Here is a 15,953-nt window from a genome sequence, read left to right as displayed (position 1 = left end):
TAATCTCAATGGAAAAAAAAACTACTTTAGTAGGTACTTACCACTTTATATAATTGAAAAAATAATAGTAGGATATAATTTTGCACCTACATACGTGACTTCAGAAGCGAGATCGTATTAAACCAGTTGTCTTATCTTTCCCAAGATAGCATTTTCCTATGAATGGTATCTTTAAAATACATGCATGTCTTATTTTTAAAAATTTCATTAAGAAGTTGCCTCTATTTCAATAGGAACCCACTCACTTTATGCAACTGAAATTCTGGAAACACAGTATCTATAATGTAATCTCTCATTTTAGATACAGTAAGAGAATTTCCTACTTTGGAGACTTCTTCAATTATGCCATTGTACATCTGGACAGGACCCAAGAGATTATTTAGCTCACATCAACGTTAGGGATTAGGAAACTGAGGCTCAGAAGTTGCTAATGAATGGCACAGGCATCAAACAAGCCCATCTGTGTGTCTACTGCATGGCACTGCCTGTGGTGACATGTTTGGCTTGGTAAAGAGAATAATCAAAAGCAAATGTGCCTGCTGTGGGCACTCAGGTTTAATATACTGTGTTTACTTTAGAGGGAGGATATGAACAAGTGAAAGTATTGAAAAGGAAAGACTAATCTGAATCACTTAAAACAGTAAAATGGAAACCCTACAGTAATACTAATAAAATGATAAGAAATGATTATTATCAACAAAAGAACCTGTATTTAATCCTGATATTTAAAATTTTCATGATTAGGAGGAATTAGAAATATCAGAGATCAGGAATTTTTTACCTTTCTCTATTTTCTTTCAAAGGGATATTAATACTCTCTCTCTCTCTCTCTATATATATATATGAGAGGATAAAACATAAATGGTCACATCAAATAATATAGAAAAGAACAAAAAAACCTTTTAGTGACCTTGTGCAAGTCTTTTCTATTTTTCCATCTATACAGTGAAAAAAAGTCAGTGTTCTTCAAACTTATCTGTGATGGCAATACATTCAATCAATTTAGCAGGTTGTTACTAGTATTTTTTTTTAAAGAAATAGAAGATACTAGAAAATAAAATCGGAGTACATCACCAGCATTAAGAGTACGCATATTTCTGTGAAATTCATTTTGAGTGTATATGTGTGTGTGTGCACGCGCATGCACACCTGTTTATCTATAGGTACACACAATTGTGTGTTACTGGGTTTTGATGTAAAATCTATTTCTTACTGTGGTCAAAGAGGTTTGAAAGTCACAGAAGATATCGAAAGTCCCTTCTAACTCTATTGTCAATCTCTGCATCTACTAATTAATTATTCTATGTACTTTAGTAACTAAAAAGGAATCTAATCTTTTAATTTAATTGGGCCTGCAGATGAATCCAAAGTTTATAGGAAAAATGAAAGATGACCTAAAATTGTTGAATTAGAAGGTTCCAATGTAAATTTGCTCCAGTTCTATTAACTTTTTTTTTTTAAAGGACCTATGACATGCATTTCTGGAATTACTGACTTAATCAGCAAGACAATTGCAGAACAAAACCAAAATACACACCAGCGAAGTCCTGCACGTGTTATACATATGGTAAAACCACATTAACCCAGCCTGCCTGGGCTTAAACCACAGTCTTGCTACTTACCAGCTGTATGACTTTAAAGAAACTTTAATTTTTCTGTGCTGTAACTTCCTCGTCTGTAAGCTGAGAATAATAATAGTGCCTACCTTTAGTGGCTGTTGTGAGGATCAAGGGAATTACTTATATGCAAGGCAGTTAGAAGAATGCCTGGCACAAAGTCAGTATTTATAAGTATTTGCTGTTATTATTGTTGTCTTTTCTATTAGATTTCTTCTTGCAAGTAATGCAAAATTATATGGATCCAAGAATATTTATCTATATTCAACTCATATTTTGAAAACCAACATCAAGTAGTTAACTATGGTATTTAAATGTAGATGTTCTATTGAGAATGTAAACATCATCAGTGACTCTAACATTTTCACAAAGATGCGGACTGAATTATTCCTCAGCTAAGTAAGAACTCCAAATATATGAAATAAGAATTCTTAGTGTTTGTGATAATTACGGGATGGACGGAAGGAGAGGAAGAGAGACACCCTTGTATTTGATAAGTATAGATATTCAGAATACTGATCACTTAATGGCTATTTTGTTTTTTCTACACATGCTGCTGGATCACTGGGAGTGAAGACCCACAGGCTGAGAAGTGAACGGGTTTAGTCAGGGGATCTACGGCCATGCGCAGCTTTCCGAGGGTAACTGTATAGGCATCCCCCAGCTGGGTCAGCACTCCCCACCTCTCAGCTGGCACCCCAGAATCACCTGGGTCGGAAAACTTTTCTAAGCTCCTCACATAGTCTCATCCCCAAAAGGCAAGCCTTCTACTTACTGATGGCAAATGACATATCCCTTGTGTATCCTGGGCTGAGAATTCTGCTTATTGGGGTCCCACAGGAAGTTTTCAGTGAGTTTCAGGGTGCACCAAGATGTTAATCTCCTTACATGAGCTCCAGGCCCCGCCACCCACTATCTCAAAGGCCATCCAAAGGCTGTTTACAACAAAGTGTACAGTCACTTGGAATCACTCTGCTCTGCTCCAAGGCAGCAGGCTACCTTTGTGCCTGCAACCATCTCCGCAGGGCCCATTCTGCACAAATGCGGCTGGGGTGGAAGGGGTCACCCAGACTCTCAGGGAGCACTTCTGCCCCAGTAAGAATTTCTGGGGGCCTCAGAAGGTAGAAGTTTGGCTTAACAAAATGTTTTACAATGTACCTGCATCAGATCTTGTTTTTCTTTTTCTCCTGAGCTAATGGCTTTTCTGATAGATTTTAGTTCTGTTAGAATGGCTTTGGCTTCACTAAGTTCATACCCGCTCTGGCCTCCAGACATTTTTTTATCAATTCTGTGAAAAGAGAAAAAGAAAGAAAAAGTATCAAAGAATGATCGCATATAAGTTAAACAGACAGTAGGAATTGGTTTCGGAATTGTCTAAGTTGGATGATTATTTCACTTCTGACTCTCATATACCAGCAATCATCTTTTCAGGCGGTTACTCCTCATTTCTCTTTTTTTTTTTTTTTTTGAGATGAAGTCTTGTTCTGTCGCCCAGGCAGGAGTGCAAGTGTGCGATCTTGGCTCACTGCAACCTACGCCTCCTGGGTTCAAGTAATTCTCCTGCCTCAGCCTCCCAAGTAGCTAGATTATAGGCGCCTGCCATGATGCCCGGCTAATTTTTGTATTTTTGACAATGATGGGGTTTCACCGTGTTGGCCAGGCTTGAACTCCTGATCTTGTGATCCGCACGCCTCGGCCCCTCCTTTCTCTTTTAATCACAGGCGGCTAAGATTTCTCCCATCCCTCACTTCAAACCCAGTCCATTTCTAATCACTTTCAGGTTCAAATAAATGCATGTCTTTTTGCCTTCAACCTGTTTGAATGATCCCACTGCTGGCCGAACCCAAATCTTATCAAGTGCTGATTCTGATCTTCACCCAAGAAAGGTAAAAGACATGGGCAAATGCTTTAGCAGAAGAACACAGAGGCAAGTAAACTGCCACCTACTTTTACATAATGTTTTGCTGTAATGTCTGTGCAAAACCTGGCACAGGGCCTGCAGCTTGTGAGGCCTTTAATAAATGGTTAATACACAAATTATTATTTATATTAGTGAGTATCCTATAATGTTTGGATTGTGTGGTTAGTTTCTTATTTCTCTCTCTCTCTCTCTATATATAAAATATATAGTATTTATTCTGCTTTTATGAAAGTTATGAGTCAAGATAAAATTGCTTGACTTGCTGGATGAGTTCAAACTTAGGAAAACGGCAGAAGGGCAGTAGCCATTTCTCAACTCATATTGAATAAACAGCTCTTCAATGAGCTAATTTATTATTCCTGCAGAGCTGCTTACCAAGTGTCCTTACAGTTTACATCGTCACTTTAGGCTGGAGGATTTCATGTAACCTAATTCTTTGTGTTTGAAGGGCCTAATAAAATTACCTAATTCTTTTTTAAAAAATAGTTTCATGTACTCTTCATGATCACTCTCCTGGTCTTCCCCAGCGACCTGTGCTGTCTGGGATTCACTATGAATTCAGCACGAGTTCTCCTTGTGGGACATATGGCTATGCCTCTGCCCTAGCCAACAACTCTATACACGTTCTTAGACATAGTTTTGGTCTTATCCAGAGTCTCCAGAGAAACAACACCTACTGAATCAGAGAAAACAGACTCTGAGCTCATTTGGTTTAAAACATTTAATAATTAATACTTATTTGCAATATGAAAGGTATAATCCGAAAAAGATAAAGCAATGTCATCTTAATCACTCTTCCAAACAAAGTCCACTCAAACAAGTGCAGTTTGTAGATAACGTATTTCCCCAAGTACTGTTTTAGTCACTACCTTATGCTGCTCAACAAGCAATTAAAGACTTAAGAACCTAAGAAAATAAAATAAACTTGATCATAAGATCATCTAATAATAAAGTACAACCAATCAAATCACAGATTAAACACATGCACGTGTGCGTGCACATGCGCACGCACACACACACACAGACACACAATGTTCAGAATGGGAAGGGCCCCTAAAGATCCCCTAGACACTTCTTCCAAATGAAGAAGCCAAGGGAGAAAGTTGATGCAAATTTATACTCCAAATTGCACAGACACTTAGCTAGTAGGGGAACTATCCTAAAATGACAGATTCAGAACTGGGGCCCTTATGACTAACACATTTAGAATATCTGATGGGACTAGTGAAGTACTTTGAATATCAGCTAATTCCATTCATTTGGGAAGAGATTTATCAATGGAATTTCTGACTCTCTTAAGTATTATATCCACCAACTTAGCTGAGGAAATCGCTTATTAAAACAAATGATATTTCCAAATATAGCATTTTGGCATTTTCAAATGTAGCACTTCTTAACTAAAAATAAAAACTAAAATGTGGGATTTCATAAAATAGGTAGTAATAGGGGTATCTGAAATTGCGTCAAAGTGAACTTCTAAAACTCAATTTCTTCCTGTTAGCGTAAAGTCTTCAGAATTTAATGATAAAACAAATCTTTGATTCAGAAATAAATATAAACTTTATCATGTGAAAATAAAAGCAGGTAAGCTGTTTTCAGAAATAAACCTTAACATTTAAAAAATAAAAGCAGGACTGGTTCAAGACCGCTAATTTAAATTTCATAGAGCTTTGACCACATGAAAATCTCTTGGCTGTCCACTGCTCAACAGAATGCTAAATATGAAGAACACGGCTCAGCTTTCATCGTGGAACGCTTTTTGCTCATTTCCTTTTGCCTCCTTTGAACTTCTCTACTTTACGTGCTGCCTTTTTCCTTTATTTCACTGTTTCTTGTTTTTCTCCTCTACTTTTCTTTTCCCACTTTTTCTCTTTTGACACTAACTTGCCATAAAATTAACCGAAATAGAAGCATCATTTGCTGACTTAAAGTATCATGCTTTTTGTTCTTAATATGAGAAGTGCCATTTTTTTTTCTTTTTTTTTTTTTTTTTTTTTTTTTTTGAGACGGAGTCTCGCTGTGTCGCCCAGGCTGGAGTGCAGTGGCCGGATCTCAGCTCACTGCAAGCTCTGCCTCCCGGGTTTTTACGCCATTCTCCTGCCTCAGCCTCCCGAGTAGCTGGGACTACAGGTGCCCGCCACCTCGCCCGGCTAGTTTTTTGTATTTTTTAGTAGAGACGGGGTTTCACCGTGTTAGCCAGGATGGTCTCGAACTCCTGACCTCGTGATCCGCCCGTCTCGGCCTCCCAAAGTGCTGGGATTACAGGCTTGAGCCACCGCGCCCGGCTTTTTTTCTTAAAATTTCTTTTGGAAGTTCTTGACTTGAGTGTGCCCTATAACTCATTTTCGCTCAATATATTAGTCTCTTCTGAAAGAGAAAAGATGTTCATTTGCATTCCTTCTCTGGAAAGTGTATACCCTGAGAACCAAATTTTCACAGAATCTCTATCTGCCTGTGACTTGCTGTTTCATCACTAGCCTATTTTCCAATTCTGAGTGCACACTGGAGGCAGCACATGGAAACAGGCATCTTCCTGGTATCCATTTACACATATACGACACCGCTGCTTACGCCAAAGTCAAATCCGGGACCACAAACTGAAATGAATAACGTAGAGAATAATGCCATATTTGTCTATCCAGCATAAAACTATTGTACCAAGTAAAATGAAAGCTCAAGTTTAAATTACATTATAATTCCAGATTCAACAAATATATTCCATTCTATTGTCAATAAAAGCCACCAAAGCCTACAATAAGATTCTATTGAAATCTTTTCCTGAAATATATTTTCTGTCATAGCCACAAATATAAATCCCTTTATAGTATCAAGAATGTGGTTTCTTAAAAAGTCCGGCTGCTGGGTTTGATTGTTGCTCATTCAGCATTTTAGTGGTATGGTGGTTAACACTGGAATAAAAACAGCTTCATTTGGTCTATAGTAAAGGTACACAGGAGAGGTCTCTGATGTTAGATACCATATCTTTCCACTTTTGGTTCAAGGGATTAGAATCATTGCAGGAGAATGTCTGAATTTCTACAACAAATGTCTATTGTTTTCTTGTGGAATGTTATTGACAGATTCTTAAACATGCCTTAGATTCCTATAAAAATTGCTTGCAAGCAAACTGCTTTGAAACAATACAGCATTGTTACATCAATACAACAAAGACAGCAAGTTTGGCTAACCTTTAATCCCAAATGGTGATGCGAGTTATAATTTCATGTGCCTTAAGAATGTGGAACATACGGCTAAACACTTCATGGCACTCTTCAAAGTCTGTTTTTTCTCCCCACCCCCACCACAAAGCCCTCCTTTATGTTGATAAACAATTACTAAATAACGCACTTATGTCATTCGAGTTCTGCTCGGTTTTTTGGGGAGCTCTGCAACCAGCTGAGGTTCTTACAACATGGCTGGACTTTAGAAGCACTTGGGATCTCATAAAATATACCTGATATAGAGACTAGAAACATTATTTTTCTAAGCACTCTCCAGATTATTCTAATATGCAGTCAGGTTTGAGAACCACTGGGATGGGAGCATCTGAAGGAATACCAGGGTCATGATTATATGTGGTGAGCAGGAAAAAAGGAGTCTGAGCGATAACAGCACGTGTGAAATTAGTCATACGTCTGACTGGTGGTCAAAAGCAGCGCCCGGGTATCCCAAGACATGACTAGTCACCCAAACAAGAACAACCAGTTTGTTTGTCTGGCCAGTGACACCCAGGATCTTTAAAGGGGGTCACCCCTCGCTGCTTGGAGCATCCCAAATTTCCGAAGAGCAGAAGGCAAAGTAAGATTCCACAGGCAAAAGGAACACAGCTGGGTACTTTCCAAAGAGGCAGCACCTGAGACCAGCGTGGCATTCCTGAGGTGCTACCAAGGGAGATGCTGGGAAGAACATGAAACCTGCCTGAACAGGAAACTGAGCAGGGACATCCCTAGAAATACTGCACCACACTTGGAGACACCAAGCGGGAGGGAAGTTGAACCTCCGCTATGTGGTCATGTGGCTGTGAAAACCACGGACTGTTTCTCTCCCATGAGAGACCCTGTGGAGTAGAGTCTGCAGGATTGGAAAGTCTCAGGTGTGCCTGTCACGGTTTGGACAGGCTGGGCCTCAGCAGCAGGGAGAACAGTGGCTTTCAGGGGCCAGGAATGGGGAAGGGATATCCTGATCCTGTGACCCTCTGTCACCTCCATTTCCACTTAACCTGGCCCAGCTTAGGGCTCTGCTAATGGCCCAGCTGACTTCAGTAGCAAACGGGAAAGGTAGAGGAAGGCAGGAAGTGAGGCACGCACTCCCGGTCCTTTGCTGATAATCCTGACTTGCTCTTACTCCCCTGCCATCTGTCAGGGTTAGACTCCAGGTCATCCCTGGGGCTGACAGAGAGAGACAGACCTCCACCCGAGGGCCCAGGGCAGCTGCAGGCTCACATAGGGGTCAAGTAGAGCCAGCCCAGCCGAATGTGGAGAGGAATTTCTTGTGCCTAGTCTCTTAGCTTGGTACCACAATCTTAGAGGAGGCCAGCAAGGGTCCAGGAGATCAAGGTAAGACAAAGGCTTTTCACTTTGGTTTCTTTGGATCTCCAGTGATTAATAAAAACTTTGGAGCTTTTCAAGTGTATAGATCTTTCCCAAGTTTGTATCTGTTAGTTGATTGCTTGGTTTTCTTTTGGTGTAGAGCTCTGAACTTTTTACTTTATGTTTCTCTGAAAAAGCTCTTATGTAATCTGTACTTCTATTTTCTTTGTTTTAATATTAGTTAGGAAGCTTACTCTAAAGTTGATTCAGTATTTTCATACTCACTGCTGCAATGTTTCAAAGCCTTGTTCTTTATAGAGCAGTTCTTGCTTCATCTGTGAGAGTTCTCTCTTTAGCTTTTTAACCTTTAAAGAGAAATCAACACAAATATTAATGTTTGCAAATAATTAGCCACATAGCCTATTGTTTTAAAAGATAATAAATTAGTAAACGATTAAACACATAAACAAAGCCATTAGTTAAAGTAACATTTACTTTACCAGTTTCTCCTTCACATAAATTCTGTGGAAGGCATATGAATAATGTTTAAAACTATCAGTGATGTGTATTATTACTACTATTTACCTTCATTACCTTGCTTAGCAACATTCTTATGAGCTGGACATCATCATTGTCTCCAGCCAAAATGGGCAGAATAAGAACTCCAAGTCATGGCATCTCTATAAAAGTGTGTGTTTTTCCTTCTCACTGTGACAAGCGTCACTGCCCACCTCCCTATTCTTCGGATATCCCGGCAGTTCCCTCTGCCTGGAAAGCTCTCCCCAGATCTCCAGCAGTTGACTCCCTGTCCCTCCAATGCTAGCTGAAATGTTACCTTTTCAAATAGGACTTCTCTAGCTCCCTGTCCCTGCCACGACTCTTTTATTTAGACCAGAGTATTTTTCAGGAGCTGAAATTCTCCATGTACACTGTCTGTCCTCCATGGGAAAGTAAGCTGCAATCCCCCAGCTGTATCCTGAGATCTACAACCATGCCAAGCAAACAGCAGATGATCAATAAATATCTGTTGTCAAACTGATAAAATATATTTTTCCTGTTGTCAAATACATACTTTGGTAATAACAATTCTAAAATTTGACAGATCACAAAAGCAGCACATGCCTGGTTTAGTCACAAACTAATAAAGATCTTTACACGAGGGCTAGAAACTTACTTCCATGTATTACGTTAGAGCCTTAAGTTTTTTGTTGTTGTTGTTGTTTGTTTGTTTTTTTGAGACAGAGTCTCGCTCTGTCGCCCAGGCTGGAGTGCAGTGGTGCGATCTCGGCTCACTGCAACTTCTGCCTCCCAGGTTCAAGCAATTCTCGTGCCTCAGCCTCCAGAGTAGCTGGGATTACATGCGCCTGTCACAACGCCTGGCTAGTTTTTGTGTTTTTAGTAGAGACGGGGTTTGACCATGTTGCCCAGGCTGGTCTTGAACTCCAGGGCTCAAGCGATCCACCTGCTTCGGACTCTCAAAGTGCTGGGATTACAGACGTGAGCCACCGTGCCCAGCCAGAGCCTTAAGTTTTAAACACATTCTGTTGTGCAATATTTTAGTGTGCTTTTGAACTTTTATGTTGATTTATTTTACTCATTCCACAAAAAGGTATTGACTCTTTACTATGTGTCTGGTGCCGGGCCTGAGTGTGAACAAAACAGACATGATCCCTGCCCTCAAGGATCTTACAGACAATGGAGCAGCCATATATTGAGCAAATAATCAGCCAACAAAAGAAATCTTAGTAATTACAAAAGGTGCTCTAAGTTCAGGATACTTAGATATGCCAAGAGAACAGAACCTCATTTAGTCTGAGGGTTTGGGTGGAGACTGTCTGAAGAAACAATGTTTCAATTGAGAGGGTTAGTGGGGACTCACTTGGTAGAAGGGGTCCTCAACAGGAAGAGCTTGTGCAAAACCCTAAAGGGACAGTGGGGTGAGGGGGTATTCAGTCAACCTCTGGAATTTAAAGAATGCCACGTGGCTGGATTACAGAGAGTGGGGGTGGCAAAAGATGGAACTGGAAAAGGACTGATACATAGATGCCACATTGAGAATTTCTCAATCTTACTCTAAGAACAACGAGAATCAAGGAGATTAAAGCATGACTTGCTTTATGATTTTAAATAGTCACTGTGACAACGCTGTGGGGACTGACCAGAAGTGCCGCAAGGGTCCATCATGCCAGCACTGTGGGCTGGCATGTGGGCAAGAGCCAGAGGAGGAAGATACTTCAGAGGGAGAATCAACAGGACTTGGTGATGGACTCAACGTGGAGGGTAGGGGAGAGCATGTGACCAAAATCACATCAGGATTTTGGCTTGACAGCTGGGTGAATGAAGGTGCTTTCCTGGAGAGCAGGACAAAATGTGGAAGAAAAGAGGAAGGATTTTCTTTAAGATATTTATTTCTGTGATGCCCAGGAGACTTCAATGGTAACTAGAATATGTAGACTTGATGTTCAAAAGTGTCTGGACTAGAGATAGATAATTTAGAGTCATTGGCATAAAGATGATATTTTAGGTGCATAAGAATAAACAAGATTACCTAAAGGGGGTGTGTATTAAAAAGAGAAGAGCGTTCAAGAGCAAGCCTTGGGCATCTCCATTATTCACATATCTACTAGAGGGAGAGACAAAATACACTGTGAAGTAGTGGCAAGAGATGTAAGGGGGAAAAAAAGGGCATCCTAGAATACAGGAGAACAGTGTCAAGAGAGAGACCAGGCACTATGAGGAACACCATGACAAAGACATTGCTTTGGACAAAGCAGATATTCAATAACGTATCTGTTGAGTTTACCTGAAGGTTTATCAGTTTGTGCCCTTATGTACTTATATTAGGGAAAAGAAATACAATAATTATGTTTCAAGGCCCAATTTATAACTATAAAGAGTTATAAACAGTGCTACTGGAACTCAAAGGAAGAAAGGATTATTTATGGCTTGGGGATGAGGGTGGAACTCCTTGAGAAGGCTACCTGAACTGGATTTTAAAGGTGTTGTAATGTGAATTAACAGCAATGAGCTCATTCACAGTATATCACAAAAACATTTCAGTTTTAATATTAAACTATATCATATCAAAATAACCACAGCAATCAGTAGCTCATTCTACATGTATTTCTATTTAGGACAGCATTCTCAAGCGCTTTTTGCCAAAAAGACAGCAACACTTTTATTTTTTGGGGAAAAAAAAATCAGTCCAAAAATTGATAGCACTTATATATCTGAGCTAAAACCTGTCTTTACCTTTGAAAATACAGTTTGTTACAACAGCAACAAATAAAACAAAATACCTAGGAATTAACTTAACCAAAGAAGTGAAAGATTTCTACAATGAAAACTATAAAACAAGCTTGCCCAACCCACAATAGCTTTGAATGCAGCCCAAGTTCGTAAACTTTCTTAAAATATTATGAAGATATTTGCTTTTCTTATTTTTTATTTTTTAGCTTATCAGCTGTTGTTAATGTTAGTGTATTTTACGTGTAGCCCAAGACAATTCTTATTCTTTCACTGTGGCCCAGGGAAGCCAAAAGATTGAACAACCCTGCTATAAAACATTGATTAAAGAAATGGAAGAGGACACACAAAGGTAAGATAGACCATGTTCATGGATTGGATGAATCAATATTATTAAAATGTCCATACCACCCCAAGTAATCTACAGATTCAATGCAATCCTTATCAAAATATCAAAATCCTTTCATAGATACAGAAAAAACAATCCTAAGATTTATATAGAACCAAAAAAGACCCAAGATATCCTGAGCAAAAACAACAAAACTGAGAGAATCACATCACCTGACTTCAAATTGTTAAAGCAAACTAAATATGGCCTGAGAAGGACTTCATACTTCTGTAATTGAGATCTCGTGGATGAACTGTAACCTAGCTTAATAGCCAGACAAAATTGAAAACCTAACAGTATATACCTGTAACAATAACTGAGTGTTGGCCAATCCCAGTGGCCATACTTCAACCCCTCACAGACTGCTGAATGTTCAAACTGTGTTCAAATAAGGCAAATGCCAAGCTGTAACCAGTCTCACTGTTGCTGTACCTCACTTCCAATTCCTGTACGTCACTGTACGTTTTTTGTCTTTACATTTGTTCTGACCACAAGGCACTCCCGGAGTCTCTGTGAGTCTGCTGTGAATCTGGGGGCTGTCCGAGTCACAAATCGTTCATTGCTCAATTAAACACCTTTAAATTTAATTCGGCTGAAGTTTTTCTTTTTTCCAAATTATACAACAGAGGCATAGTAACCAAAACAGCACACAACTGTCATAAAAACAGACACACAGATATAGAGAACCAGGAAACAAATCCACAAATTTACAGTGAACTCATTTTTGACAATGGTGTCAAGAACACATATTGGGGAAAGGACAGTCCCTTCAGTAAACGGTGCTGGGAAAACTAAATATCCACATGCAGAAGAATGAAACTAGACCCCTATCTCTCTCCATATACAAAAATCAAGTGAAAACATTCGATTAAAACAATGGTGATATTGAACCCATTTAGAAATAATGAATTAAAACAATTACTGTATCTGATTGACAAAAAATAGAAGTCTTAAAATCATTGGATTGCATGAGGTAAATATTATACAAAAAATCATTTGGATTATGATGATAGGCCAATTTAAATTTTTTTAAAAATTATTTAAGACATTCTTTATCTTGAAGAGCTATTAGTACCCCCATGTTCGCTGCAGCATGATTCACAATAGCTAAGATACAGAAATAATCTAAAAGTCCACTGACAGATGAATGGATTAAAAAAACATAGTGTGTATACACAATGGAATATTATTCAGCCTTTAAAAAGAAGGAAAGTCTGCAATATGTGACAATATGAATGAACCTTGAGGACATTATGGCAAGTGAAATAAGCAAGTCACAGAGGGACAAATACTGTATGATTCCACTTATGTAAAGTATCTAAAACAGGCTCATAGAAGCAGCAGCAAAATGGTGGTTGCCAGGTGATGAAGTGTACAGAAAAGGCAGAGTTGCTACAGGAAATAAAGTTTCAGTTATGCAACATGAAAATTAGTCTAGAACTCTGCGGTGCAACATTGTTTTTATAGTTGAATATAGTATACACTTAAAAATTCTGTTAAGAGGGCAGAGCTCATGTTAAGTGTTATTACTACAATAAAAATTGAAATTCAAAAAACGTTGACCTGACACACTTGGACTCTCCTCTGTTTAGGTGATATGAGTGAAGTTTTATTCTATGTTGGGTGACAATCACATAGGAAGCTAACCTGTGCTTTCTTTGTTCCCCACATTATTTAATTTACCTAAAGTTGGCTATATGCTACTGTTTTTATTATACGGGGGAGTCTTCTTAATGGACAACCAGAATGATTCTTAGCTCCCAAATACCGAGATGGCATTTTATGAACTATCAAAAAGTTTGCTCCCATAAGTCAAATGAGTATTTCCAACTAGACATTATTTCTGGTTGTTTTGGTTTTATCGGTATAGTGTTAATTAGTAGTTCAACAACAACCTTTCTTCTTTTGAACCACTTGGCATCATTCTAGCTACTGGAGGATCACTGTTTTCACTCTTCTGTTCTCTAATGCAGCCTCACATGTAGAACACAGAATGTGAAAACTAATGTCCTTAGATGATAACTAGAAGATTAAGCTAATGCTGACCTACAAGCTTAGCACAATGTAGACTCAGCTAGGAAGCAATAATGAGAGCTAAATTTCTAAGTGCTTTTAATGTATTCCAATCACTGCGCTAAATAAAAATACCCATTTTCAATCCGCCAACTACTCTACTAGATACAGTCTTCATTCTCATTTTATTGGTAAAGAACCTGGAACCTACAGAGGAAAGGTAAGTAACCTGCTAAAGGTTACACTGCTATCACAGTCTATCTAGAACCCAGGAGAACTTCTAAAAATACAATTTTAAAAGTTTTGTTATTAATGGCATAATACATGTAAAAAGAAACTAGAATTGAAGCAAAATGACCTAAATAAAAACTGTGACCCTTATTCTGCCTTAGAAACTTCATTATTCCTGTATCCCACTGGAAATGAAGACATGAAAAGTCCACAATCCCCAGAGTCTGTGTTTTCTCTCACATTACTGAACTTAACTACAGCTGTAGCTAACCACCTAATTTTATTCCTAAGGAGCCAAATCTCACAACCCAGAGTACTAAATTGGAAGCAAGAGCCCACGGTTTCTGCACATTTCCCACTGTCTACACTGACTACGCTAAAGCAACTGATATTTTACATTGATTTCAGTTATTTCTGAAAACCAGGAAGATACTGTGATTAAACGTGATAAGTATAACTGAATATCACAGAGTTTCCTACCGCTTCTTATAATCCTAGAGTCATAGGTTTTATTTTAAAAGAAGGGGAAAGAAGATGGCAATGAAGGAAAAGTAAACTCTGGAAACCTATAGACCTTAGAAAGATCACAAGACAGACAGGTTTCAAAAGTTTGCCCTAAAAGTGAATCTTGCAACATTAAAGCTCTAACGAGCAAAATGGTATTTTACTAATGACTACCTTCCCTTTTCACCATTTTCTCCATTGTCTTGCAGGGAGCTCCTTAAGCAAGCCAAGAAAGGGCAACTGTCAACTTGCTCCTTCTGGAAATCCTTCTCCTGACTACCACTTCCACCTTTACTGAAAATCCTCATCACCTACCTCATCTCTGAAGTCACCTTCAAAGAAAATAAGAAGCCAACTCCAGAGAGACAGTCAAAGAATTCAGAATAAAACAGTGTTTGACTTTCATAAAGCGTAGAGGAAAGCAGACTCCCAGATGCTGCTGGAACCATGTATGACGGCTAATAAATGGAATTTGTCGTCAGAAACAAGATGGCTAAACACAATGTATTTTTAAAAAATCTTTTAACAACAATAAAAAGGAACCATGTATGACGGCTAATAAATGGAATTTGTCATCAGAAACAAGATGGCTAAACACAACATATTTTTTAAAAATCTTTTGTTTAACAACAATAAAAAGGAAATAAAACAAAAGCCAATGAGAAAAATTACATAAAACATTTATGAAAATACTATCTCAAGATACAAATAACAGATAAATATTAATATATAGAAGGTCAATGCTAGATTTCCACAAATAATTAAACCAGTAAGGCCGGGCGCGGTGGCTCACACCTGTAATCCCAGCACTTTGGGAGGCCGAGGTCGGTGGATCACCTGAGGTCAGGAGTTCGAGACCAGCCCAGCCAACATGGTGAAACCCCGTCCCTACTAAAAAATACAAAAATTAGCCGGGCGTGGTGGCAGGCGCCTTAATCCCAACTACTTGGGAGGCAGAGGCAGGAGAATCGTCTGAACCCAGAAGGCAGAGGTAGCAGTGAGCTGAGATCAAGTCATTGCACTCAAACCTAGGGGACAAGAGTGAGACTTCTCTCAAATAAAAAAGTTTAAAAAGAAAAAAAAAAGAACCGGTAAATTACCACATGACCCAACAATTCTGCTTCAAGGCATATACTCAAGAGAAATGGAAACCTATGTCCATACAAACACTTGTACATGTAGGTTCACAGCAGCATTATCCATAATAGACAAAAAGTGGCAAAAACCCAAATATCTGCCAACTGATGACTGGATAAATAAAATATGGCTGGGTACAGTGGATCATGCCTACAATCCCAGCACTTTCGGAGGCCAAGGAGGGGGACTGCTTGAGGTCAGGAGTTTGAGACCAGCCTGACCAACATGGCAAAACCCCATCTTCACTAAAAATACAAAAATTAGCTGGGCGTGGTGGCATGCACCTGTAATCCCAGCTATTCGGGAAGCTGAGGCAGGAGAATTCACTTGAACCTGGGAGGCAGAGGGTGCAGTGAGCCAAGATCGCG

At 39.0% G+C, this 15,953-nt stretch overlaps 1 protein-coding gene across 8 annotated transcripts in view; it reads right to left on the bottom strand.

The window, feature by feature from the left end:
* WWC2 (WW and C2 domain containing 2) overlaps positions 1–15,953 on the bottom strand; it is a 218,975-nt gene that overhangs the window by 68,671 nt on the left and 134,351 nt on the right. For all 8 annotated transcript variants that reach the window (XM_065545722.2, XM_005556375.5, XM_065545723.2 and 5 more), the window contains 2 exons: positions 8,352–8,431; positions 2,775–2,904 (listed from right to left, as the gene is read on the bottom strand). In XM_065545722.2, the coding sequence (XP_065401794.1) occupies positions 2,775–2,904; positions 8,352–8,431 (210 nt within the window). The remainder of the gene's footprint in view (positions 1–2,774; positions 2,905–8,351; positions 8,432–15,953) is intronic.

The sequence above is a fragment of the Macaca fascicularis genome, chromosome 5, assembly GCF_037993035.2.
Source record: "Macaca fascicularis isolate 582-1 chromosome 5, T2T-MFA8v1.1".
NCBI classification, from domain to species: Eukaryota; Metazoa; Chordata; class Mammalia; order Primates; family Cercopithecidae; genus Macaca; species Macaca fascicularis.
The sequence above is the reverse complement of the archived record's forward strand: the minus strand, read 5'-3'. Positions and strand labels throughout refer to the sequence as shown.